The sequence below is a fragment of the Miniopterus natalensis genome, chromosome 1 (genome assembly GCF_054644295.1).
Source record: "Miniopterus natalensis isolate mMinNat1 chromosome 1, mMinNat1.hap1, whole genome shotgun sequence".
In the NCBI taxonomy this organism is placed as follows: Eukaryota; Metazoa; Chordata; class Mammalia; order Chiroptera; family Miniopteridae; genus Miniopterus; species Miniopterus natalensis.
Window position 1 is genome coordinate 69,922,513 of NC_142081.1, and position 23,455 is coordinate 69,945,967.

The 23,455-nt window shown below is 38.6% G+C and overlaps 1 protein-coding gene across 1 annotated transcript in view; it reads right to left on the bottom strand.

Annotated features, from left to right (window-relative positions):
- The window catches only part of STXBP6 (syntaxin binding protein 6), a 229,932-nt gene that overhangs the window by 29,031 nt on the left and 177,446 nt on the right, over window positions 1-23,455 (bottom strand). The window contains exons 3-4 of the mRNA XM_087823225.1: window positions 20,826-20,956; window positions 19,745-19,910 (exon numbers count right to left, since the gene is read on the bottom strand). Of these exons, the coding sequence (XP_087679351.1) occupies window positions 19,745-19,910; window positions 20,826-20,956 (297 nt within the window). The remainder of the gene's footprint in view (window positions 1-19,744; window positions 19,911-20,825; window positions 20,957-23,455) is intronic.

A 23,455-nucleotide genomic window follows, 5' to 3' on the forward strand; every position in this document is an offset into this window, starting at 1 on the left:
GGTATCTATTAATCAACAGGCAAAATTTTTTTTAAGTTAGGTCTTGTAATAGGGAACGTGTAGGGTGGAAGTACGGGTAAAGGGCGACAGTGAAAAAGCAAGCTGAATGGAACATGCCTTTTTCTTAATTCTTTAAATCTTCAGGAAAAAAAATCTAGCTTCAAGTAAAATCTCACAGGAGTCTAATTAAGCACTTTTACTGCAGGATGAGGCGCTAATTAAAGCTTTACCTTATATGGCTTTCTAACTTGCAGCTGCAAGCAGAATGTTTCAACATATCATCAGATTGGCATTAGACTGACAAAATGTAGTAATCATTTCCTTTTGTGGACTGGAAGACATCAAGAACACGCATATTTTAATTCATACCTTAGCTGATCCAGATATAATTATTAAAGGTTACAGGGAATATATGGCATTGCAATGTTTTTCTATCCCCCCTCTGTAGGTAACTGAAAGCTTGCTTATTTTGAATAAATGTAGCTTGACACAAGTGATCTAAAACAAGGACCTGAAACAGAGCGGGGATGGAAGGAAATAGGACAAATTCTTAAGCTCTGTAGAACACAGGAAAGGTGAACTTTGCAAACTTGAGTGGCCACCACACAGTTATTTTCAAGAAAATATTTGCGTTTATATTCTTGGAAGAAGCTAGACTACTATTTTTCTTGGTTTAAGTTCATTTGAAATCTGACATTTTTTTGCCACCTAACTATACTCTCAAGTGGCATAATCACATGTTCAATTCTTCCACACGTACACTTGTCAAAGTCAAGGAAAAAAGCCAGCAAAACATGGTTCTGGGGGTGGTGGGCAGGAGGAACTGTGTGGGCAGGCTGGAACTGTCAGTCCCCGGGACTTTGGTTCTGAGTCCAGCACAGCACCTGCCAGCACAGTCACCCAGAGCTTTGCTAAGTGGGGACTTGTGTTCATTTCAGGGAAGGGCTAGGACAGACCTTTTCTGTAAAATTAAAGAAAAAGGCAACACATGAGTAGGGCACATAATGCTGCTATTAATCAAAGAGGCCTAGGCTACTACTCTAACATAACTAGCTGTAGACGAGCATCTTTATCTTGGACTTTCCCACCCTGAGTGAGCTGAAGGTGGCTGGAAATAGAAACTAGAATGGAAGAGCAACAGCTAATGATCTCTTGAGTTGGGCCTCAAAATGAATCTTTTCCTTCTTGTTAAATTCTCATGGAAGATCTGGATTCAGTTTTCTAACTGAGAGCTTCACTGGCTTTTAGATGAGCATCATACATATTTGTTGTGCTTTGTAGTTGTAGAACTAAGCAGAATGTCTGCAAAATTTGTGACTTTAGTTGCTCCAAGAAGCTGGAAAAATCCCCTGTGCTTCCAGACTCCTCTTACCACCTAGGTGGCACATACACCCATTGAGCCCCACAGCTCCTGAAAAGAGAGACCATAATGCTCAAAGTTGACGTCTTCTTTTGCTACTATTTTCTGGCAAATGACTATCGAGGAGATGCCTTACTCAGGAGCATCATTACGACCCCTACACTGTAGTGGCCTATAATGTTCACCCTTCTCTCAGCAGCTGCCTTCACTGACTCAGTCTCTGGGAGAAGACTTGAGATCATCTAGTGGTGCTGGAGGGTTAGTGCTTGGCAGTGGCCAAGTGCAGAACTTCTCTTGGTTAACCTTAACTCTTCAAAATCTAAACCTGTATCAAGCAAGACAAGCTTTTGTCTTTGTTTCTATTCATTTAAAAAGAAGTGAAAATGTAGAGAGAAAAAAACATTTGTAGGATGAATTTTTAAAAAGATAAAGTTACTAAAAACTCAAAAAGAAAAAGAAAAAAAAAGGCTAGTATACTTGAGGGCCCTTCCATGTCTTATTATTAAGTACCTAACATCTAATTTCTTTTAGAAGTGTCGGGGTGGGGGTGGGGGGAGCAAGTTTGAGCACAGACACCTATATGCATAGACAACTCAAATGCTCTCTTTTATTTAATTCCTACTACTTCCTTCCCATTTTAAACAGATTTAAAGCTGAGATTAAGTCAAGTGGTCTCAATAAAAAAAAAACCCAAATTTTAAAAGCCATTAAAAGAAAAAAGAATAGAAAAGAAAAAGATAGCCCTGCTCTGGTCAGCTGACTCAGTTGTTTGGAACATCATTCATTCACCAAAAGGTTTCATGTTCGAGTCCCAGTCAGGGCACACACCTAGGTTTCGGGTTTGATCCCCAGTTGGGTCATCTACTGGAGGCATCTGATCTCCCCCGCGCCCCCCCTTTCCTCTCACTAAAATCAATAAACCTATCCTCAGGTGAAGATTAAAAAAGAAAAAGGAAAAAGATAGCCCCGACCATCCAGGTCCAACAGGTCTTGAAAACGAAAGCTGGAAACATTACAGAGATATCCCTTCTCAACTGGGAACCTGGCCAAGCAACCCCCACAGGGACTTGAGTTCTGTGATTATGAGTGAAAGTTGCATTGTCTGCCCCTGTTTGCTCTCCTTCTGCTCCTTCTGTTCTCTTCTCTAATTTTAGACATACTGGCCTTGACAGCATCCCTCAACAAAAGGATCAGCAGAGCAAGTACTCAAGTCCTAAATTTGACATTTCTCACACTAAGAGAAAGAAGTGAGGGTCCCTACCATCATCGTGTAGGTTAATAGCTTTTATGTAATCACAAAAAACATTACAGGGGACCAGAACCATATCACTACTAATTTCCTCCTAATTATATCTAACACTTTATATTTTCAAAGTAAACCAAAGCCTATTATTAAATTATCTAAAAATGCTATTTCTGACTAGCAAAAGGTTTACTGAAAACTATTACTCTGGGCAGGAGTCAGTAAATTTTTTCTGTAAAGGGGGAAACAGTAAATGTTTTAGGCTTTTTGAGCCATAAATGTCCCTGGCACTATTCCTCTGAAGTTGTAGCATGAAAGTAGCAATAAACAATATGTAAATGAACGGGAGTGGCTGTGTTTCAATAAAAGTTTATTTATGTAAACAAACTGAATTTGGCCTGAGGCCTGCAGTTTGTGTTCTTCTGTTTTAGGGTCATAATGAATAAATAAGTTATCATAACTGGTTAGTACCAGCAAATAACCAATTTATCAACACATGGTGTTGATCTACACTAGAAAATCATTAACAATGGGCAAAACAGAATTTTACTTATGATCTAAATAACCTAAAATTTGGAAAACATTATCTAGCAATAGGGTATTATACCCCTCAAAGAAAAAAAAATCAGTTAATGTTTGCTTTTATGTTTAACAAATCACATTTCCTGAGAATGTGACTATCTTTAAAAACCTAAGAAGCATGGTAACCATACTTTGGTGTGACTTGTAATTCTTAAACAATAAAAGCACTAGTAGTTAACATACACTGAATGCTTACTCCATTATAGACACTATTCCAAACTCTTTACAGAATTACCTAATTTAATCTCCACAACAACTTTTTAGAGGTAGGTACTATTATTATCCCCACTTTACAGATGGGAAAACTGAGGGCCAGTAAACAATTTGGCAGAGATCATAAAGCTAAAAGGTGAAAGAGGTAGGATTCAAACCCACGCATTCTTGAGCCTGAGTCCATGACCTTAATTGCTACCCTTCAGAGAGGAAGGCAAGTCAATGTTCAACCCTGGGAATTCCACCTCATGGGAGCATGCCTGGCCTACCTGACTCTTTACCATGTGTTGGATAGCATGCCTAGTGTTTTACCTGTGATATGTTAATTAACCCTACCCACTGTGCCATATGGGAAGAATTATTACCTTATTTTACAGACACAAAAACCATGCAATAGGAAGGCTATGAATTGTGCAAGGGCACATACACCTAGTAAGTTATGGGACCACTTATGCTAGTTCTGTTGGGACAACCATCTTTTTAAAATGTTTATTTACTGATTTTAGAGAGAGGAAGAGAGAGCGAGAGAGCACGAGGGAGAGAGAGCGAGGGAGAGAAACATCGATTTGTTGTTCCACTTATTTCCAATTGTTCCACTTATTTATGCATTCATTGGTTGCTTCTTGTATGTGCCCTGACCGGAGATTGAACCCACAATCTTGGCGAATCCGGATGACACTCTAACCAACTGAGCTACCAGGCCAAGGCCCGAATACCATTTTGAAAATAAGGTGATCACTTTCTGAACAGCTATCTGCAGCAGGAGGTTCACATTACTGAGGAGAAAACAGGACCACATTACAGGCTAGGGGCAGCGAGCACTCTCTTGATGCAGGGGTATTTATGTGACGGAGGCTTCTTGAAAATTTACTTCCTCCAGATGAGAGCTGTACCACAGGATTGCGTAGACTTCAGTTGCTTTCCTCCCCATGGACTGAATCCTGCAAATATGGTTTTGACTGTGTGATTCTTTGTTCAGCTCCCGTTTCATAGCTTATCCAGACATCATGCCAAACAGAGTCCATCAAACTCCCTGAGCTTTCCTGGCATCTGCTCAGTGTTACAAAGAAGCAAATACTGGCATATACTTTGGACCATTTCATTGTGCTGACCTAAGATTACAGCTATGAAAACTTTCTCTTGGAATCTACCTTGACCTTTATTGTGTTTGTCAGCCCTTCCCCACATATAGGGGATTGTAATTAGAGATAGCTCACTGGTCTTATTAGAGAGTTTGCATTCTTATATTTTCCTATTTGACTTTTGATAATATTCAAGAGAAGAAAGAAAAATTCTTTTTGTACTATATCATTTTAAAATCAGAAGTCTAATAGATGCAACTATGATATTTTTACCTATCAAAGTCAAATCAATCAGTAATTCTTTCATTTTCAGAAAAGACTTCAGCTTGGACTAACTGTCCACTAAACACACATGTATTCTTTGTTAATTATGTCCAGAATTTTAGTTCTGTTATTTAAGGAAAGAGTCAAAATAATTTTAAAATATTCATTTGACAACGTATTTACCATATTTGCAATCACTGTTGTCTCTTACATTCAACTCCTTCCCTTTGGGTTCACTCTGCTTCATGTTGAAGTACATCATTTAGTAGTTCAGCAAAGGTTGTGAGGTAGCAAATAATCTTTGCTTGTCTGAAAATATTGGTTTTTCTTTTATTTCTATATTATAATCTAGTTGGGTATGAGGTTCTAAATTGACAGTTATTTTGCCTGGCCGGGCGTGGCTCAGTGGTTGAGCATTGACCTAGGATACAGGCGATCAGGGTTCGATTCCCGGTCAGGGCACATCCCCAGTCGAGGGTGTGCAGGAGGCAGCCAATCAATGACTCTCTCATCATTGATGTTTCTATCTCTCTCTCTCTCTCCCTCTCCTTTCCTCCCTCTGAAATCAATAAAGATATATTTAAAAAAAAAATAGATTGACAGTTATTTTTAGAAATTATTTTATTGACTTCTGCCATCTCTTGTTACTGATGATAAGCTATCAGTTTGTCTTTCTACTGGAGGAAACTTTCTTTTAGTTGTAGTGTCTTTTAAGATTTTCTCTTTGTCCTCAATATTTTGCTGCTTCATTCTGCTTCTGTCTCAGTATAATTTTGTTTCATTTTCAAGCGTGGCACTTGGTCATACTCTCAACCTGAGTCTTCACTTCTCAAAAAGTTTGCAGTCATTGTCCTTTAGAATACTACTTTTCCACCATTCTTATACCCTCTTCTTCAAAACTCCTATAAAATAAGTGGTAGAGTCTATCATTCCATCTTTCATGTACAACTGCTCCTCTATGTTCTTCATGTCTCTGTACTGTATTGTATGTGAATTTCTCATGATCTTCCAATTCATTAATTCTGCCTTTGACTATGCCCAGCTGAGACTTTATTCTATCAATTGAGTGTATTTCAAAGAGTATATCTTTTAATTTCCAGGATTTTGTTTTCCCCCACTACCTCGTCTTTCCATTTGGTTGTGCTGATGTCTTTTAACATTTTGTTCTTTTTTCTAAACATACTTATTTAAAAGTCATTTTCAGATTGCTCTATTATTTTCATTTCACTTGGAATGAATTCAACTCCAAACTGGGTTTTTTGGGCATATATTATAGAATATTTACATGTACATTCTTTTTAAATGGGAAATTTTAATTTCTTACCCCTTCTCACCATGTACGATTCTCCCTATGTACAGTTTTATTGCTTCCTCTATTGGTCCCTGGGGCAGCCAGGACTTAAAGTAATGGTCTGAGGCCCCTGTCCTGGGTGCCATTCTGGATGTCACAGAGGCAGTCCTAAGCTAGTGGGCAGCTGGCCCCAGGTCTTGAGTGAAAGACTATGTCTGTTTTCTTCCTGTCTCCCCAGGAATGCACATACTTATAAGCCACTGCCCCAGGGAGTAGCCTGTTTGCAGACTCCTTGCTTGGGTAGGGAAGCCTTGGTTCCAAACAGTAAATGTGGCTCTGGAATCCTGCTTTACATGGGGTACTTTTAGTCACTGTTACAGAATGGAATTCAAACTGCTTCTTTCCAGACCTGTAGCCCAGCATGCAAGCAGCTTCATTCCTACTTACTGCTTTGTGATATTGCCATGTTTCGAGCTGATGCATTTACTTATCTTTTTTTCTGAAAGTGGTAATACGTTTTTAATTTCCTCTATTTTGTATGTGGTGGTGTTGAATGCGCCTCAAAATGTAAATTTACAACGTCAAATTGCTCCAACATTCAATTTTCAAAACATTCACTTTTATCAGTATAACAATCCAAAAATTCTACAGTGTTCAGCAGTGTGAATATTTATTTTTCCCTTTGTTTTCACCAGCTGGTTATGCTGATTATGTCTTACTGACAGATTCTCTTATTTATCTAAGCCTGGCTAATTGAAAGTAAATGGCCCTATATGACAAATTTCAATTTACTCTTTTATAATAGGGGGGAAAATGGGTTAAAAAGCAGCAGCAATGCAATGGTCCTGCCTATTATTATCTGTAGTAGAACTTAAAACTTCTGCAGTGTTGCTGTTTTTTCTTTTTTAACCTAATCTTAAAATCAGAGAGAAATCCAGCTATTTGAGAAGACGTATACTCAGCTTTTAAGGGATGAAGCTGAGATGCATAATAGGTCCAAAAGAGGAGAGTCATAGCTTCGGAATTATTTTTAATCATAACTGAAGAGAGCTTTACCATATTCTTCCAAGTCTTTTATCTCTCAAAAGAAGATTTATACACACTCTATTTCTGAAGGCTGCCTTACTAGGACTCCATCTTAATTACTCCTGCATGTTGCTGGCCTATACGTGTTTTTGATGCACAAGAGTTGAATATAAATGTACCAAACTTTATATAGCATATGCATTCCTTAAAATTTATGCATATCTTAGATTTCAACAAATAAAACAGCCTTTTCCTTTTGAAGTATAATATGATTGAAAAGATATGTTCCTAGATGAAAAGAAAATATGATCTGAAACACTGTAAGAAAAGGCAGCCAGCATTAGGAGAGTGAATTTAACAGTCAAACACTTAACTGAAAAAAAATTTAACAGTCATAAAGCAATGAATGTCGTAATTCCAATGCAGTACTAAAGAGACAACACTGCCCAATGTCAGGAGCTAAACTAATGGCTGATGAAATGGGAATAGAATCTAAATTTGTTGGAGGATCACTTGGAACTTTTAGACAAAATCATATATCGACGATAGCTGCTTTGAGAAGCTTTTTTCTACTTTTCTCTTTCTAAAGAAGGTGGAAAGAGGAGATTTTAGAGGTAAACCTAGGTTTGAATTTTGACTTCGCTCTGTTGCTTATGTGACTTTAGGCGAGTTAAGTAACCTCTCTGTGACCCAGTTTCTTCCTGTGTAACAATAATTATTTTCTAGGGGTAATGTGAGCTAAAAAAATTGCCCGGCATATAAGAGGAACTCGATATGGTGACTACCAGTGTTATCGCCACTAGCTGGCTTTTTCCCCAAGAAGATAAGAAAAATGGCTTTAAATGATGTAAACCTGTAAAAAGGTTATAATATATGCTATCTTATTCAAGTTTAAAAGTCAAAACATTAAAGAAAATACACAGGATAATACAGGGTGGGGCAAAAGGAGGTTTACAGTTGTGACTATACGAGTTTATTCTTATATTATTACTTATTAACTATTATATTATTTTCCATGCAAACAACTATAAACCTACTTTTGCCCCACCCTGTATACTGACATCATAAAAATTTTCCTACAATTGCAAAAGTGTTTCTCTCCCTTTTATCTATTGTCTAAAAAACCCTAATATTCCTGGAAACCAACCATCAGGATGTGAATCTACTCTGACCTTGTGAAAAACATTTTTTTTCATAAGTCTTAACCTCTTATAATGGGAACTGAGAAAAAGATCAATAAAATCAACCAACTGTGAAAATAAGGTCCATAGGATAGAGAGAAACACTGATGGAGGGAATGATATATAATAGTATAAATAGTCACAAGGCGATTAGCTCTTGTGCAATATTTATATGTGAATCATGGAATGCCCCTGACTTTTCCCCACCGTATTCTGTCCTGTTTAATTCTCTTTTCTATAAGGGGCATAAAACTGATCCTGACCAGAATGTCCTCAATCAAGTTCAATGAAGGAGATACTAATTTCACTTGAAAGTTCTTTCCTACTGTGCATACGAGTAATTTTGACAATTACATTTAGATTTTCTCAAAGTGTAAATAGCCAGTTTCTGCTTAGACATCTAAATTCAAAAATAGTCTATATTGTCCTGTTGGTATTGACTGTTAATTTAAATAAAAGAAAAACAAATATTTGCTTTTCCATATTTTTCTTTGTATCTTTAACTGGCTAACCTAATGTTATGCCTTTGAGGGCTCCATCTCAAATTATCTTAAAAAATCCTAATAACTGTTTGGACATCATAAAATTTATGTGCCTACATGATAAATTTATTTCGTTTTCCATATTTGTTGTGGTGGCTAGAAACTGGGAGGGTAGATGCCTCTGAAGGTTGCCAGATAAAATACAGGATACAGTAAAATTTGCATTTCAGATAAACAATGGATAACTTTTTAGTATAAATATGTCCCATGCAATATTTAGGATATGGGACATACTTATACTAAAATAGTACTTATAGTTTATCTGAAATGCAAATTTTATTGAGTGTCTTTAATTTTTGTTTCTTAAACCTGTCACCGCCTAATGCCTTTAGTTCTTGCAGGATGCCTAATGCACCCAATCCTGGGTAGGCAAACTGCGTGTAGTAGAGCGAAGGATGTTTGGTCTTATAAACCAGTGTTTAAATTTCAGATAACTACCAATGCTAAATCTAGTGATTTAATCTTATTTAATTTTTTAAATCGTCACCTGAGGATATATTTTTACTGATTTTTAGAGAGAGAGGAAGGAAGAGAGAGGAGAGAAACATCAGTTGGTTGCCTCCTGTATGTTCCCTGACTGGGGATTAGACCCGAAACCTAGGTATGTATCCTTACCAGGAATCGAACCCGTGACCTTTTTGGTGTATGGGACAATGCTACAACCAATTGAGCTACTTGGCCAGGGCTAATTTTATTTTAATAATCAGAAATTTTTAAAAGCTGAGCATATAAAGTGGAAAAAAACCACCCAAAGCATTTTATTTACCCCTCCACTAAAGGTTTTAGAAATCTCATACACCTGTGGAGTTTCTCAGATACTTTGCACAAGTTCCTTACCTCTAGTCCGGGTGAGGAATAGCAGTGTGGCCTTCGAGTCTGAAAATTATATTCTGATCTGTTGTCCAAAAGGTATGTGCTCAGTGGTTTCCCCAGAAGTAGGGATGATGGTGACAAAATACTAATGACCATTTTTAGAACCAGTTACTGTTCTTGAGAATTTCAGCTTCTCTCACTAAAAGTCCATGTAATTTTTAGTTCCTGATGTTCTGTTATAGCAGAGCAGCGGCCTTTAAGTACCAGCTGATAAACTTTATTTTTTTCTTGGTCTATGTGAACTGAGAAAAACAAGGACAATGTAGTAAGGTGTGTTTTTTTTTTAAATAAAGGCAAATGTTTTCAATTTAAGGAACAGCCCTTTATTCTCAGAGATTATGTCCTTTTAATCTTTAGTGTAAAACTTTCTTTTCTGAAATTATGGTAACATTGGTTATGAAGATATTTTTTAAAAATGTTCTTACATAGAAAATTGGTTGTCAAACTTACTGTCTCCCAAATTTTTAAAAAATTGTGCTTGTTTGTAAATCTAAAAGTATGGACATCGTGCAGCATGTCTTTTATGTCTATTTCAGAAGCACCACTTCACGTCTAACAATATTAAACAATTCTGCCTCTGATCCCTGTATCTCCATTTTGGCAGTGGAAAGAAAACTGGACACAAAGAAATATTCTTGGCTGAAGATATATGTTGGTGGAAAAAGAATATTTCTATTACAAAGTTCATAAAACATGTTTCAGGCTTTTTTCTTTCCTAAAAGAAGGTCTGAATTATGTGCCCTGATCTCTAGCACAGTGCTACTCAATATAATTTAAACATTGCTGTTTTGGTAAGTCAGCAGTAACATATGCACTCAGTAAATGTCAAACATGAAATGCAACACATTCAGCATCTATAAACCATGGCAAACAACTTAGCATTCCATTGGAAATGTCTATAATGCAGCTCAGCTCATTCCCACTTGGAACAAAAAAATTACTATTTTTTATTTTATTTTTTGCAATTTTATGGCCTACATGGATTAGGAATGCTCAAGGACATTTTATCGTTTCTGTCATAAGAAAGGGTTTTTGATACACATCCTGGAAGACATCATGTAATATGAATACATATATTACAATTTTCAAGTTTCTGTAAAAAAACAGAATATTCAGACATTTACTGGCGCTTTGCAAAAATTCCATCTGATTGAATATTTTAAAATTCACTTTAATCCCCAACTATCCCTTCAAGGTATGTATTACAGAAAAGCATAGAGGCTGAATGTAAGTTAAGCAGCGTAGAGAATGTTACAGAGCTAATGAATGATGCCATCAAAGGTGGGAGCAAATGAATCCGGACTGTTCTCTTTTCACTGTATCAAACTGTGCAATTACACCGTCTAGCTGATTCTGAAAGTAGGAATGGCTCTCATCTACTGCAGATTACTTAACTATGGGACAGACAAAATATATTCATGATCCTTGTCAAGCTAATAAATGATACCTCAGAAGGACCCTTATATAGCCTTGGTTTGGTTCAAGATTTTGACGGAGAGAGATGATTTGAAAGCATTTAAGGTACAAAGTCACTCCTGGATCAGGATGACTAACCATGGCCCACCAGCTGTTTCACAGCATGCATTTCAGTGTAGCTTACAGCCAATGAGCAATGAAAAAGACAAAATTCACATCTGTGACCCACTTTTTCTTTAGTTACTAGTCATTCATATCATGCACAGAATTGGATGGAACCTAAGGAAGTAGTCCTTGCTTACTTCAATTTTCTCACTTAAAGTAAAAGTTATCTGCTTTTGATTCACCTTGTGGAAACAGGATGAGGCTGAATGACTGACTCAAAAAATATGAGAACGCACATCAACTACGGTAATGCTGTCCTAAATTTAAACAATAAATACATAGAAGATTCAGATCCACAAACATCACATAGCTTTGCTAGAATGTCCTGCTCCTAATAGTGCTCAGCTGATGTCAGGTGGTTTGTCAGTAGTTCATGGAGCACCGTAAACAACTTGGTTGATGCAGTAGTTACTAGGACCCCAATAACTAAAACAAAAAAATGCCCGAAACCAGGCTTCCCAATTGTATAATGTAAATATTTGTACTGTTATTTTTATTGTTGTATTTTTTGGTTTCTTTTAATTTCTTACTTTCTCCAGAAAGTTTCTGTAAGGCAAGTCGATAATAAAATATCATGCCATGTAGGAAATGACGGTGTTGGCTGCAGCGACGAGCATGAAGTAATAGAAGAGTGGAAGATAAGTCTGTGTGTACACATGATTAATACAATTAAGGCATTTATAGAGAACTTGCAAACAGGGTTTTTAATTTGATTCTCATAAATACAGGGGTGGGCAAAGGTAGGTTTACAGTTGTGAGTACGCGAAACAGTTTATTCTTGCATTATTATTTATTAATTATTTAATTTATTATTATTATTATTAACCTACATTTGCCCACCCTGAATATTGTTAAGTTGGTGTTATCTCCCCTTCTGCTTAGTTGAATCAATATATAGAAAAGGAGCCCGGTCGGGAGTGGCTCAGCGGTTGAGCGTCGACCTAGGATCCAGGCGATTGGGATTCGATTCCTGGTCAGGGCGCATGCCCAGGTCGTGGGCTCAATCAATGACTCTCTCATCATTGATGTTTCTGTCTCTCTCTCTCCCTCTCCTTCCCTCTCTCTGAAATCAATAAAGATATAAAATATATATATATATATATATATATATATATAAGGAGACTTGTGTTTAAGGAGGGAACCTGGAGGTCGTGGAGGGGAATGAGCTGGGCAGCACTCGACTGCAGCACCAGCTCTCTCTCCCTATTAGCAGCGGGGCTTGGCCAAGATCCCCATGGATCACTGTCCTGGTTTGTGCCACGGAGGAAGACACTGAAGTTTGTTATTTTTCAAGGATAACAAAAATAGTCACTAAATGGACCATGACATGGACGCCTCTCGATTGGAAGAAGTGCAGGAGGCTGCACGGCTCTCCCGTCAGTGAGGCCACCGGGCAGCCTGGCCTCCTCTCCGGCCCTGCATCTGCCGACCGGCATCAAGAAGCGGCGACATGGCACTTTTAATACAAAGGAACTCTTATGCGAATTATAATCTCTAATATGTGTGTGTGTACATATCCCCAAGTAGAGGGAAAATTACACATGAGTTTTTTCTTAAGAAATAAGCAACTGATTGTAACGTGCCCTGGTAGCAGCATGTGCAGGAGGGTGAGGTTCACATTCCACAAGCCCTTACTCACCGCCAGGAAACACTGAAGCAGAGGCAACACCAGAAAAGCGATAGGAAATGTTACAGATTCCCGTAATGTACGTCATACGCCAATTAGTAATGGGGCTATGTTCCGAGAAATGCAATGTTTGGCGATTTCACCGTTGTGCGAACATCAAAAAGTGCACTTGCGCAAGCCTCGGTGATCCAGCCCGCTACACGCGCAGGCTGCACGGTCTGGCCACACGCCCGCACAGCAGCTTCCCTACTGAATACTGTGGGCAACTTAGCGCAATGGTAGGGATTTGTGTATGTAAACATATCTAACAGAGAAAAGGTACATTAAAAATATGGTATAGAAGATAAAAAACGGCAACCTGTAGATGGCAGTCACCACGAACGGAGCCCGCAGGCCTGGGAGTGCCCTGGGTGAATCCGTGGGTGCGTGCCGAGGGAAGGTGAAGGCTTGGCACATAACCGTGCACTCCTGTAAACTTCATAAACACTGTACACTTGGGCTCCACTGAATTCACAAAACAAATGAGAGTAAATCAAGCACGTACTGCCTTCCAGCAAACTTCTTTGTAAGTAGAAAGTGTACTTTAGAATAGCAATAAAAAGTATAGTATAATAAATACATAAACCAATAACACAGTTGTTTGTTATCATTATCAAATATTATGTAGCGTTCAAAATATTATGTGCTGCCAGCGTAGGTTTCTTTACACCAGCATCCCCATAAATGTGTGAGTGATGCACTGTGCTACAAAATTAGGATGCTATGACGTTGCTAGGCAATGGGAATTTTCTGGCTCCATTACAGTCTTATGGAACCACCACTGCAGTTTGTCACTGGCTGAAATATCGCTATGCAGCATATGATGGTACTATATTAATACACTGGGAGTAAGAATGACCATATTGATCACTTTTTTTTAATAGGAACCTTATTATGAACATGTGCTCTTTTTATGATTTATCTGTTACCTCACCTTACACATGCCCACAGGGGACACTCATAGGTAAAATATTTGCACATCTCACCCAGGGATGATCTTGCATTGTTTGGAAGAAAAGTATAACACAAAGTCACACTTTGGATCCTGAGATTCGACTCCATCCCAGGGCAATCCAGATAAAAGCCATTTGGTTTTCCTTTAGCATACCAATCAGAGGGCCAGGCTGCTATGAAGGAGACATCAGAGACATGTGTCCCTAGAATTCTAATAGAGCTCAGAAGTCTGGGTTTTATCCCAGCATCTGAAGGGCTGTGCACAAGTGGGCAATGCTTAAGAAATACCCTTTGACGATGATAAAACTATATGACACTTCAAAATAGTCTGTCATGGAAAAATAACCTGCCACATTCCAAATTCTGAGTATAGCTAACACTAAATAAAATTGTGTGGATTCACTGTTGCAATAAGACAACTGCTAACCATCCTTTAAAATGCAGCTCAGTGATCAGCTTGGCATTATTGAATTGTTTTATATAGGTTTACAGCTAATGTCTTCCAGAAAGGTAAGTAAAGTTGACCAAGGTGCCTGCTTTGTTGTTGGATGTCCACAGGCACATGGTGCTTATGGAACTATGAGGAAATGCGTGCAACTGGGCCTCAAACAATAGAGGGGGGGCTCACTGAAGGATGCCTTGTATTAGAACAGGTGGAAGAGTAAGGGGTAACTGAATGAATGAGCCAAGGGTATTTGGGTTTAGAGTTCAAGAAAAATACTAGGATATGCTTTAATTTGTACAGAATCTCACCTTGAAGAATAAATCATTTCTTCCTTGCAAATAATTTACAACACTTACTGAAAAAAGAAAACAGGTTTGCAAAAAATCTACTTAGTGGTTCTAACATACAAGGTGCAAATACCACTAAAGATTTCCATAGTTCACAGGATTAGGTAAAAAAATAAAAATAATAAAATAACAGACCAACAGTAATTACTATAAAAGTTCAGTGTAAATAACATAGCAATGGGGAGCCATGTAGGATTTCCTCACATTTTATTAAGAAAAATGAAGAAACAAAATAACAAAGTCCCCCTTGGGACCTTGACTTAAGGTGACATGCCCATTATCTAAACTGTGCTACTACTATTAGAGGCAGACCATGTTTCTTTGAAATGAATTAGTTGAACACAAGCCTCTCTTCTGGAATCTAAAGTTCTACATATGTAATTAACTCCGAGGCATCTTTGAAGTACAAATATGTTATCACACATATAACACTATGAGATCACCTCTGTTTACAATGAACAGAGAGAGAACAAAGCTACCGTCTCAGAAATAAGTACGGCCTACGTGAACCTAAGGCTTCACTTTTAGGGCCCCTGTCATTCATGCCAAGTCACATTTCAGCAGCCAGACTGGCTCCACATCTCTGCCTTCAATCTCCATAGGTTGCTTGGTAACTTAGGGACCCAGCAACTAAATGAATGGCTTTGAATTTTTGAAGGTGACCAACCTTTAATGAGCTAAAAGAGGTAGAGTGAAGGTTAGGAATGACCATGGCTTGAGGACTCTGTCTTAGCTTACTGGTCCTCCAACCATCCAGAGAAGAGGCAATGCTGACAGAGGAGAAGACATGCTGAATGAGAAGACACTACTGTTCCCCCCTCACGCTCGCTTAGAGCATCCTGCCCTCTTCCAGTGTACGAGGCCTTCAACTCAGCCTTGTAGACTTTCCACATGCCTTCTGGATCCTGTAACCAGCATCAGAAGATCAAAGTTTCCCAGTCTGTCCTCTGGAGATAAGGAAATATGTTTGGAGAGAAAATTTCAAACATTCCGTAAAACCCATTTCTGTGTAACTGACTCTCCCCCAGGGAAAAAAAAAAGCCTGTAGCGTGGCATATACACAATCAGTACATACAAGGGAAGAACTGCATGGAACTGTAGATACAGTACTTAAATGATAATCCTATTTGAGCTGTTATTTAAAAAAGTGTGGTTCAGTGGGAGTCAGGCAGACTTGCTCTCAGTCCTCTGATCTTGGCAAAGTCATTCAAACTCACTGGGCCTCAGTTTTCCCAATGGCAGACTTGGACCAGATGCAGAGTACCTGAGCGATATTCTCAGCCTGGGTTCCTTCATCTTCCCCTTTCACTAAAATAACCTCACTTTCATCTCTTTACTATAATGAAGTTCTGATAAACAAAAACAAACAAAAAACCCAAAAAGCCAGATGATTTTAAAGGTCCCCATCATTCTTAGTTAAAAAAAAAATTTCTTAAGAGTTATCTTAATTATATACCTGTAATAAAACTAAGAAAAAAGTTAAAACTACCCATAGTCTCTGGCCCTCTCTTCTTACCTCCCTTTTTTAATACCTGCAAATGTGCTGGCTAAAATATTTAAAAAAATTCTTGCATAACTCCAGGGGGCACTCTTCATACCAAACACAATGCCAATGATATTTCCTGGAGTGCGGCACTCAGTGGCCCTGAGGAAGGTGCTTTTAGAGAAGAGTGAGCCTGTGCTTGAATCTCTTCTCTTCCACTTACTAGCTATGTGACCCTTGGCAAGCTATTTAATAATCTCTCTGATCCTATTTCCTTCTCTGTAAAATGAAGATAATAAGTTGTATTTCCAAAGGTTGCTGTAAAAGTTAAATGAGATAACATGTACAGAACCTGGTGTAGGGCAGCAAACCAACACCAATATTAGTTCTCTAAAATCACAAAAACTATCACATTTCACAGTACAGAAAACAACTGTGTCTAGGACTTGTGGCCCATACTATGAGAAGAGACCAAAAGATACTGTGAAATTGGGAAGAGATTTCATCTAAAGATGAGAAAATGAAGATATGAAGATGGAGTAGGTACCCCAAAAGGTAAAGGGTCAGAAAGTTGTGACCTGAGAACCACATAATTTTTAAGTCTTAGAACTGGGATAACTGGGAGAAAGGAAGACTAATCAGTGTGCTAATTAATTAGGGTGTGTTGGTACAACTATTATCAAGGATAAGCAACTGTTTAAATAAGACAGGCTGCACTCACTAAGGACATTTGTGCTGCCAACAAATTACAATGTGCTTAACTTGAACATTTTTGCCTTCCATAGAATCCGGGACCAGTCAACATTTAACTGCATTAAAGCTAAATTAAAAAGTGATTAACCTACTCAATAAAGCTACATCTTAGGGATTATAGATTCTGAAAACAATACAACTGAAAGGGATTTTAGATATTATCTAGTCTAACCTCCACAAGCTACACTTGGAAAAATTGAGATCTAAAGAAGATGAGAGATATGGCCACAAAAGGCAGCACCCATTCTGTTACTTGGTCTCATTAACTATCTTACTCCGGGAAATCAATCTGTAGGGTTAGCCAATTCACACAGCAACCACTGAACATTGGATATACGGATTTCTGTGTCAACTCTGCATAATTTGGAGTTCACAGGGCACTGGAAGACATCTGAAGGACTGGGCCAATGACTGACAGAAATAGCTGGTGGGACTATGTGGGAAGGTCTGAGGATATTCAAGAAAATAAATGAAGAACATACAGAATGGTTTTTACGGATCTGCCAGTCTGAGATTTGTGATTCGGGTCATGGTAATTAGAGTCTATTAACAGATCAACTATAGAACTATTCTCCATATGCAGGATGTAACATAGTGACTAGCACATAGTAGGTACTTAGTACTTATCTGTTGTATAATTTGATGATAAACCAAGAATGAGTAAAGAAATGAAAGGATCTGTTCTGAGAGAAGAAATGAGAGCCTCAGAGGCAACAGAGAAGAGGGCCTGCCTAGTGACGCCCCTAGGGGAGGCGGAGGGGGAGAGTCATCCAAACTCTCCCCAACCTCAGCAGGAGGGAGGTGGCCAGTTTCCTTTGCAAGGGCGATGGAGTGAGTCTGTGGCCTTCTTGCTTCCATCTCACGTTTCTATCCTGAGGAAATGTAATCATTCCCACAGCACTGCTTCTGGCCCCTCTGCACTCAGGATAGACTGTGCAGAAGTGGAGTCTACCTCCAAGGGCAACAGAAATTTCAAATTCATAATGTTACAGTAGTTCCAGAGGAAACTCTGTGCATAAGGGCCAGCTAAGTGAGCTACTGACCACACTGACACCGGTGGGAAAATGTTTCAGAGCAGGTACCTTCCATTTTCATGTAGCCTTTTGTGGTCTAAGCCTGGTGCGCTCTGACCTTTTGCCAAGTCTGTTAAAGCTGAACTTTGAAAGCAGGATTCGTTTGATGAGCGTTGATGGCACAGATATGATAGAAAGCCATATCTCATTATATTTTCTAAATAGTAAGGGGTTAGTGTTTGACATTCCCTTTCCTTTTAACATCTATGTCTAAATTTTTCACTTTTGTACCATAGGCCACTTTGAAGTTAAGATGCACCACTCATCACCTCTGCTGTATTTTTCTAAGACTAAATAGAGAAACTATAAGACAGCTGTACATCAGTGCCTAAAGAAAGCACTTTCAAGGTTCTATGATATAAGCAACTTCCTGTTTAAGAGAAATAGGAATAATTCAGTGAATAATAAGTATTGAACAGTGTCTTCTCTAATACAACGTCTAGCAGACTAATGACAAAATGTCAACGAGAACGTCAGTTGCTGGGACAGAATAATGGAATTCATGCCCTGTTCACATGAAGATATACACAGCCCAAAGAAGATATGCAGTGCCTCTAATGTAACTTTTATTTGACACTTGATTAAGATAAAGTTGGCGCATTGGGGAAGGCCTGGGTGGGGCAGATGCAGGATGGAGGGGAACAATGGGGGGCGGAAAGGGGCACATCTGTAATATTTTCAACAGTAAAGATAAATTTAATAAAAAAATTCTTTCAAAACCAGGTCAGTGAAAAGATCAATGATATAAACACTTTTCTTCAACTCACAGAGTGATCGGCAAGGCCTGAATATTTTTAGCACAGTTTCAATTCCCTAAAAAGGAATATCACCTAAAAGAAATGTGTTAAATGCCCTCTTATATGTTTCTCATGAAATTACCAATGCTAGTACTTGCCCCTTAAGGCTGGCTTACAGCACTCAGCTCTGTACGCCATTTAAGAAATAAAAGTAAGACTAATTGCTATTTGAAAGAAAGGGATTAGCCCAGCCGGTGTGGTTTAGTGGTTGAGCATTGACCCAGGAGATCAGTCAGAGCACATGCTCGGGTTGCGGGCTTGATCCCCAGCAGGGAGTGTGCAGGAGGCAGCCGATCAATGACTCTCATTATTGATGTTTCTATCTCTCTCTTCCTCTCTCTGAAATCAATAAAAATAGGTTGAAAAAGAAAGAAAGAAAAAGAAAGGGACTACATCTGTAAGAATTTTTATATTAATATTTGTAAAATATATTGAGAATTAACAAGAAAAAAGAACTCAGAAAACAGTGTTCTACAATAAAATTTTAGAAAAGTAGTAAAACTGAAAGGTATTTCTTTTCTTTTTTTTTAAAGTATATCTTTATTGATTTGAGAGAGAGGAAAGGACAGGGAGAGAGAGAGAGAGATAAAAACGTCAATGAGGAGAGAGTCATTGATGGAGCTGCAGCCCGGGCATGTGCCCTGACAAGGAATCGAACCCGGATCGCCTGGATCCTAGGTCAACGCTCAACCGATGAGCCACACCCGGCCGGGCTGAAAGGTATTTCTACTACAGAAACAGGTTTGTTCTTATAGTGCAAATAATCTTAGCTAAGTGGCTCATTCTTCTAAAAAGACCAGCTTTTGGATAAGTATGAAAACATACAACTGTGTCTAGATTGAGTGTACAATGATCTCCCTAAAATGGTTCTCATGCAGTATAGCAACTTGATCCCTTTTTTTTCATTTTCATGCTGTGGAACACCTAACTTATGTAAAAGTGAGCCTAAGGCAACAGGATGGCTGAAGTCACACAAATGCCTACTCACCTCCCATGATTTTGGATTGGCAGTTAATGAACTCTGGCTTCCTGTCCGTGAGGTACCTCTGGCAGGTGTGGTGGAGGATCTGGAAGAAGGTGCATTTTTCTGAGGCTGTGCTGGCTACCCACTGGTCAAAAGCATTTTCAAACAACAAGTCAAACTCTGGAGAATCCTGGAAAAAACAGTGAAATAACTACTGATCTCAATGTATAAAAACTGCTGGTTCTAGCTTATGCCCAACAAAAGACTCATAAAGGCTTAAACACCTTTCAAAACTTTGTTCCTAATGACGAGGCTCATCTTTATTAGCACCCAGGTGCGTGGAGAATCCACCTTTCTCTGTTTATCAAGCAAACCCAAATCTTACAGTATTTACAGATGTCCCGAGGAAGCTAGTACCACAGAGGTCCCTGTAGCCTACCACACGTTGACCTGCGTCAGAATTCAGACTACATATCGCCTTCCCAATTCCTTGGGACATAATTCCTTTAGGTTCTCAGCACTAAATCATATAAATCTTGCCTCTAACCTCTGAGAGGAAAAGATTCCCCCTCATCATTTTAGCATATAGTTACAATTTACATTTTAATTTTTGTTCATTATTGACGTTTTATATGGTGAATGTGTGTGAGCAAAAGGGGGGAATGTACTTTGAATAAATATCACAAAAGGTTTCTAATATTAAATGCAATAGACTCCTAAACTTTTAAGGTTTTATTTATTTATTTATTTAGCAAATAAACCTCATCATTGGTGGCATGAGGAGATAAATGAAGCTTAGATAAACATGGTTTTTCATATTGATACCCATGATATCTGAACTCTGGTCTTTGCACTTTGCTGATAAACATATTACTGGACGTAGCATTTCTTCAATCTGCGTCCCCTTAGGTTCCTGTATCAAACATGATGGAAAGGTTTGTAATTCCCTATAAGAAAGGAACAGGAATCAGAAAGTCTTGGTCGCAAATTGAAATAGAGAAATAGCTTTGTTAAAAACGACTCAGACAACCACCACCACCAAGGTGAATATAAGAGTCATCATGTGAAGAGGCCACCTTCACTCCACACTCCACAGGTCACTCACCCGATTAGGATCGATGCCGTTAACCTGGCGAAGCTGCTCGAGCATCCACTGTGATCTCCGCACGAATGACGTGGAGCCTTCAAACTGTTTGACCTTCGTGATGGACGCCTGTGTGGGCTTCTTGTTTGTCACTGCCAAGAAAAGACCACAGATGAGTGGGTGTGTTGGTTGGTTTGTTTCCTCTGTCAGCAGTGCTTCTATCTCACACTTACATGCACGTGCAAAAAGAGAGAGAGAAGGGAGAAAAAATCTATACATATGTGTATATATATAAAAATATATAGATCTATCTAAGGAGAAAATGAATATGTGGGCTTTTGGTGAGGGGGGAAGTAAAAAGCCATAGAAATGATAATCTCTTCTCTCAAGCAGTTACAGTACAATTATAACAGTAAGGGCTGCTTTGTCTTCATTCATTCAAACTGAACACTACTTAATCCAATACCACCAAGCACCTTCAATGGAGGCTGTGAGTGTGCAATAACCAACTGCAGGCAAGAAGCATACAGGGCTAACAGGCACCAAGCAGGGGTCATTGGGAAAGGCTGAATTTTCAAGGAAGTTCCCCTAAGGAACTGCAATGCATATTTTCAATTTCATAGCCCAGTGTAAATATTTCAGGTTTCAGGGATGAGTAATATCTCATTAAAACACACACAACCATTTGGCTTTAAAATGCAGTCCAGTTTGTATTAATTTTGCATCTAATTATGACTGTATCTGGCATTCTGGGTGTCGCACCCCCAATATCAATTCCTGAGGTCACCACACCTTTAGGACCAGGATAGTCTTTCCTTCCAGCCTTAGTCATGCTGATGATGGACAGTGACACCTTTCAGACAGAAGCCAAGCATCAGCCACCAGGAGAGAGTCCCTTGGAATATTTCTATATCTGCTTATTTCATGACTTAGAGCCTCAAGGGTGGGGAGGTAATGAAGTGTTTCGAAAGGGCTTTCCTAGAAGTTCCTGCGAGCCTTGCCTGGAGAAATGGTAAGATTTAACAGAAATGATGCTATACAGGAACTAGGAAGAGTGGAAAGCACAACTTGTCATAAAGAATGCTATCCTAATAAGACCGTGTACCGGTCGCACATTCTTTCTGTGTTTTAAATAACCCCACAAATTCCATGTTTTCAAGTAACTATGCAGGTGCTCAACAGATGGCAAAGAAAATCCTTGAGGGACGAAGGACAGAGAACACCTACTCCAGTCCTGGTTGGTGGTAAGAAAACTCTCCTTTTATGCATGCCAGGGTTTACTGTGTCAAAGTGTCTGGGGTAAGGAAAGCGGGGACCAAGAGGAGAATGAAGTGTGGGTACCCTGCCTTTAGGTCTGGTAAGAATCCCTGTGGTTCCAGGACTAAACATCGTTTTTATGACTTCAGTACAATCTCATCTCTTAGCTCTTAACCAGAATTTAGCAAATATTTTTTTAAAATTTCAAATAGTGCTTAGGTTTATTGCCCATAATTTCAGCTATATTTGGCTGAAAGCTTCTGAACATTTCACACCAATTACATTTACTTTCATGGTTAAAAAGTCATCATCCACTTAACACCCACAATCAGTGGAAATTTATGGTCTCCTCTTCACAAAAGTCTTCTCTGGCCTACAGCTCCAAGTATAAGCCTGTTAAGTCTCATTAAGAACAACTATTACAAGTCTGCTCAGGGCTCTGCCAATTCATTTAATTCAATTCATTTACTTTTTGTGTCTCCTAGGACACAAAGGGAGATCTAACAGGTTTTTCTGATAGTCATGTCCTGCTTGTGTTTTAATGTTAAAGTAAATAACACACCTGGAATATATGCTGGTTCTAAAATGTGCTTAAAAGATTAAAGAACTCTTTTCAATGACAGGAAAACACGGGTTCCTGTATTAGACACACATCCCTAAACACAAAGGGGATTTCCTCCTTTGTTTATGTAAATCACCCAACATTTAGGCATCCTGGGAAACATGAACATTTTCCTTGTAGCTTTAGTTAACGTTGTTATGAACTATTTTTACTTCTGGTCCATTTATTTCCAAATAGTTTACAGCATTATAAAAGCTCAAACACAATGCAAGATCACTGTGATTACTGGCATGTTTAGCACTGACATTTTAGAAAAGCAAGTTCCATTGGACGCTTGTCACTGAAATGAGAACTACAAGAACCCCACCCACATGACAAATGCCCCACAGAATTGCTCAACAGCGATCACACTGCAGAGCGGTCATTTTTAACAGAGGCAGTTACAGCTCCATCCAGTCCTGCCTTTCCCCCATATTGGTTTATTCCTCGCCTGGTTCTTAAAATCTGGGTAGTTTTCCTGGGCACTGAGCCCATTTTGATTTAATTTTTGTTTATTGTTATTATTTCCACCATCCCGGTTTCTATTTTGAAGCAGGTACCTTAAAATTATATTATTATATATACATTATGTAGAGTTGAGACTTTCCCCTCCTGAAATCAAAACACTTGCACAAACATAGGACTGCCAGACTTTCTGAGTCCCATGCTTGACAAAGTCATGGTTTAATCCCTTCTTTTTTGTGAGGTTTTCGGGGTCCATAGCTAATAATAAATAAGTCAAAATCCAAACGTCTAGTGAAAAACAGAAATTTATTTTCTTCTCCCAAAGGAG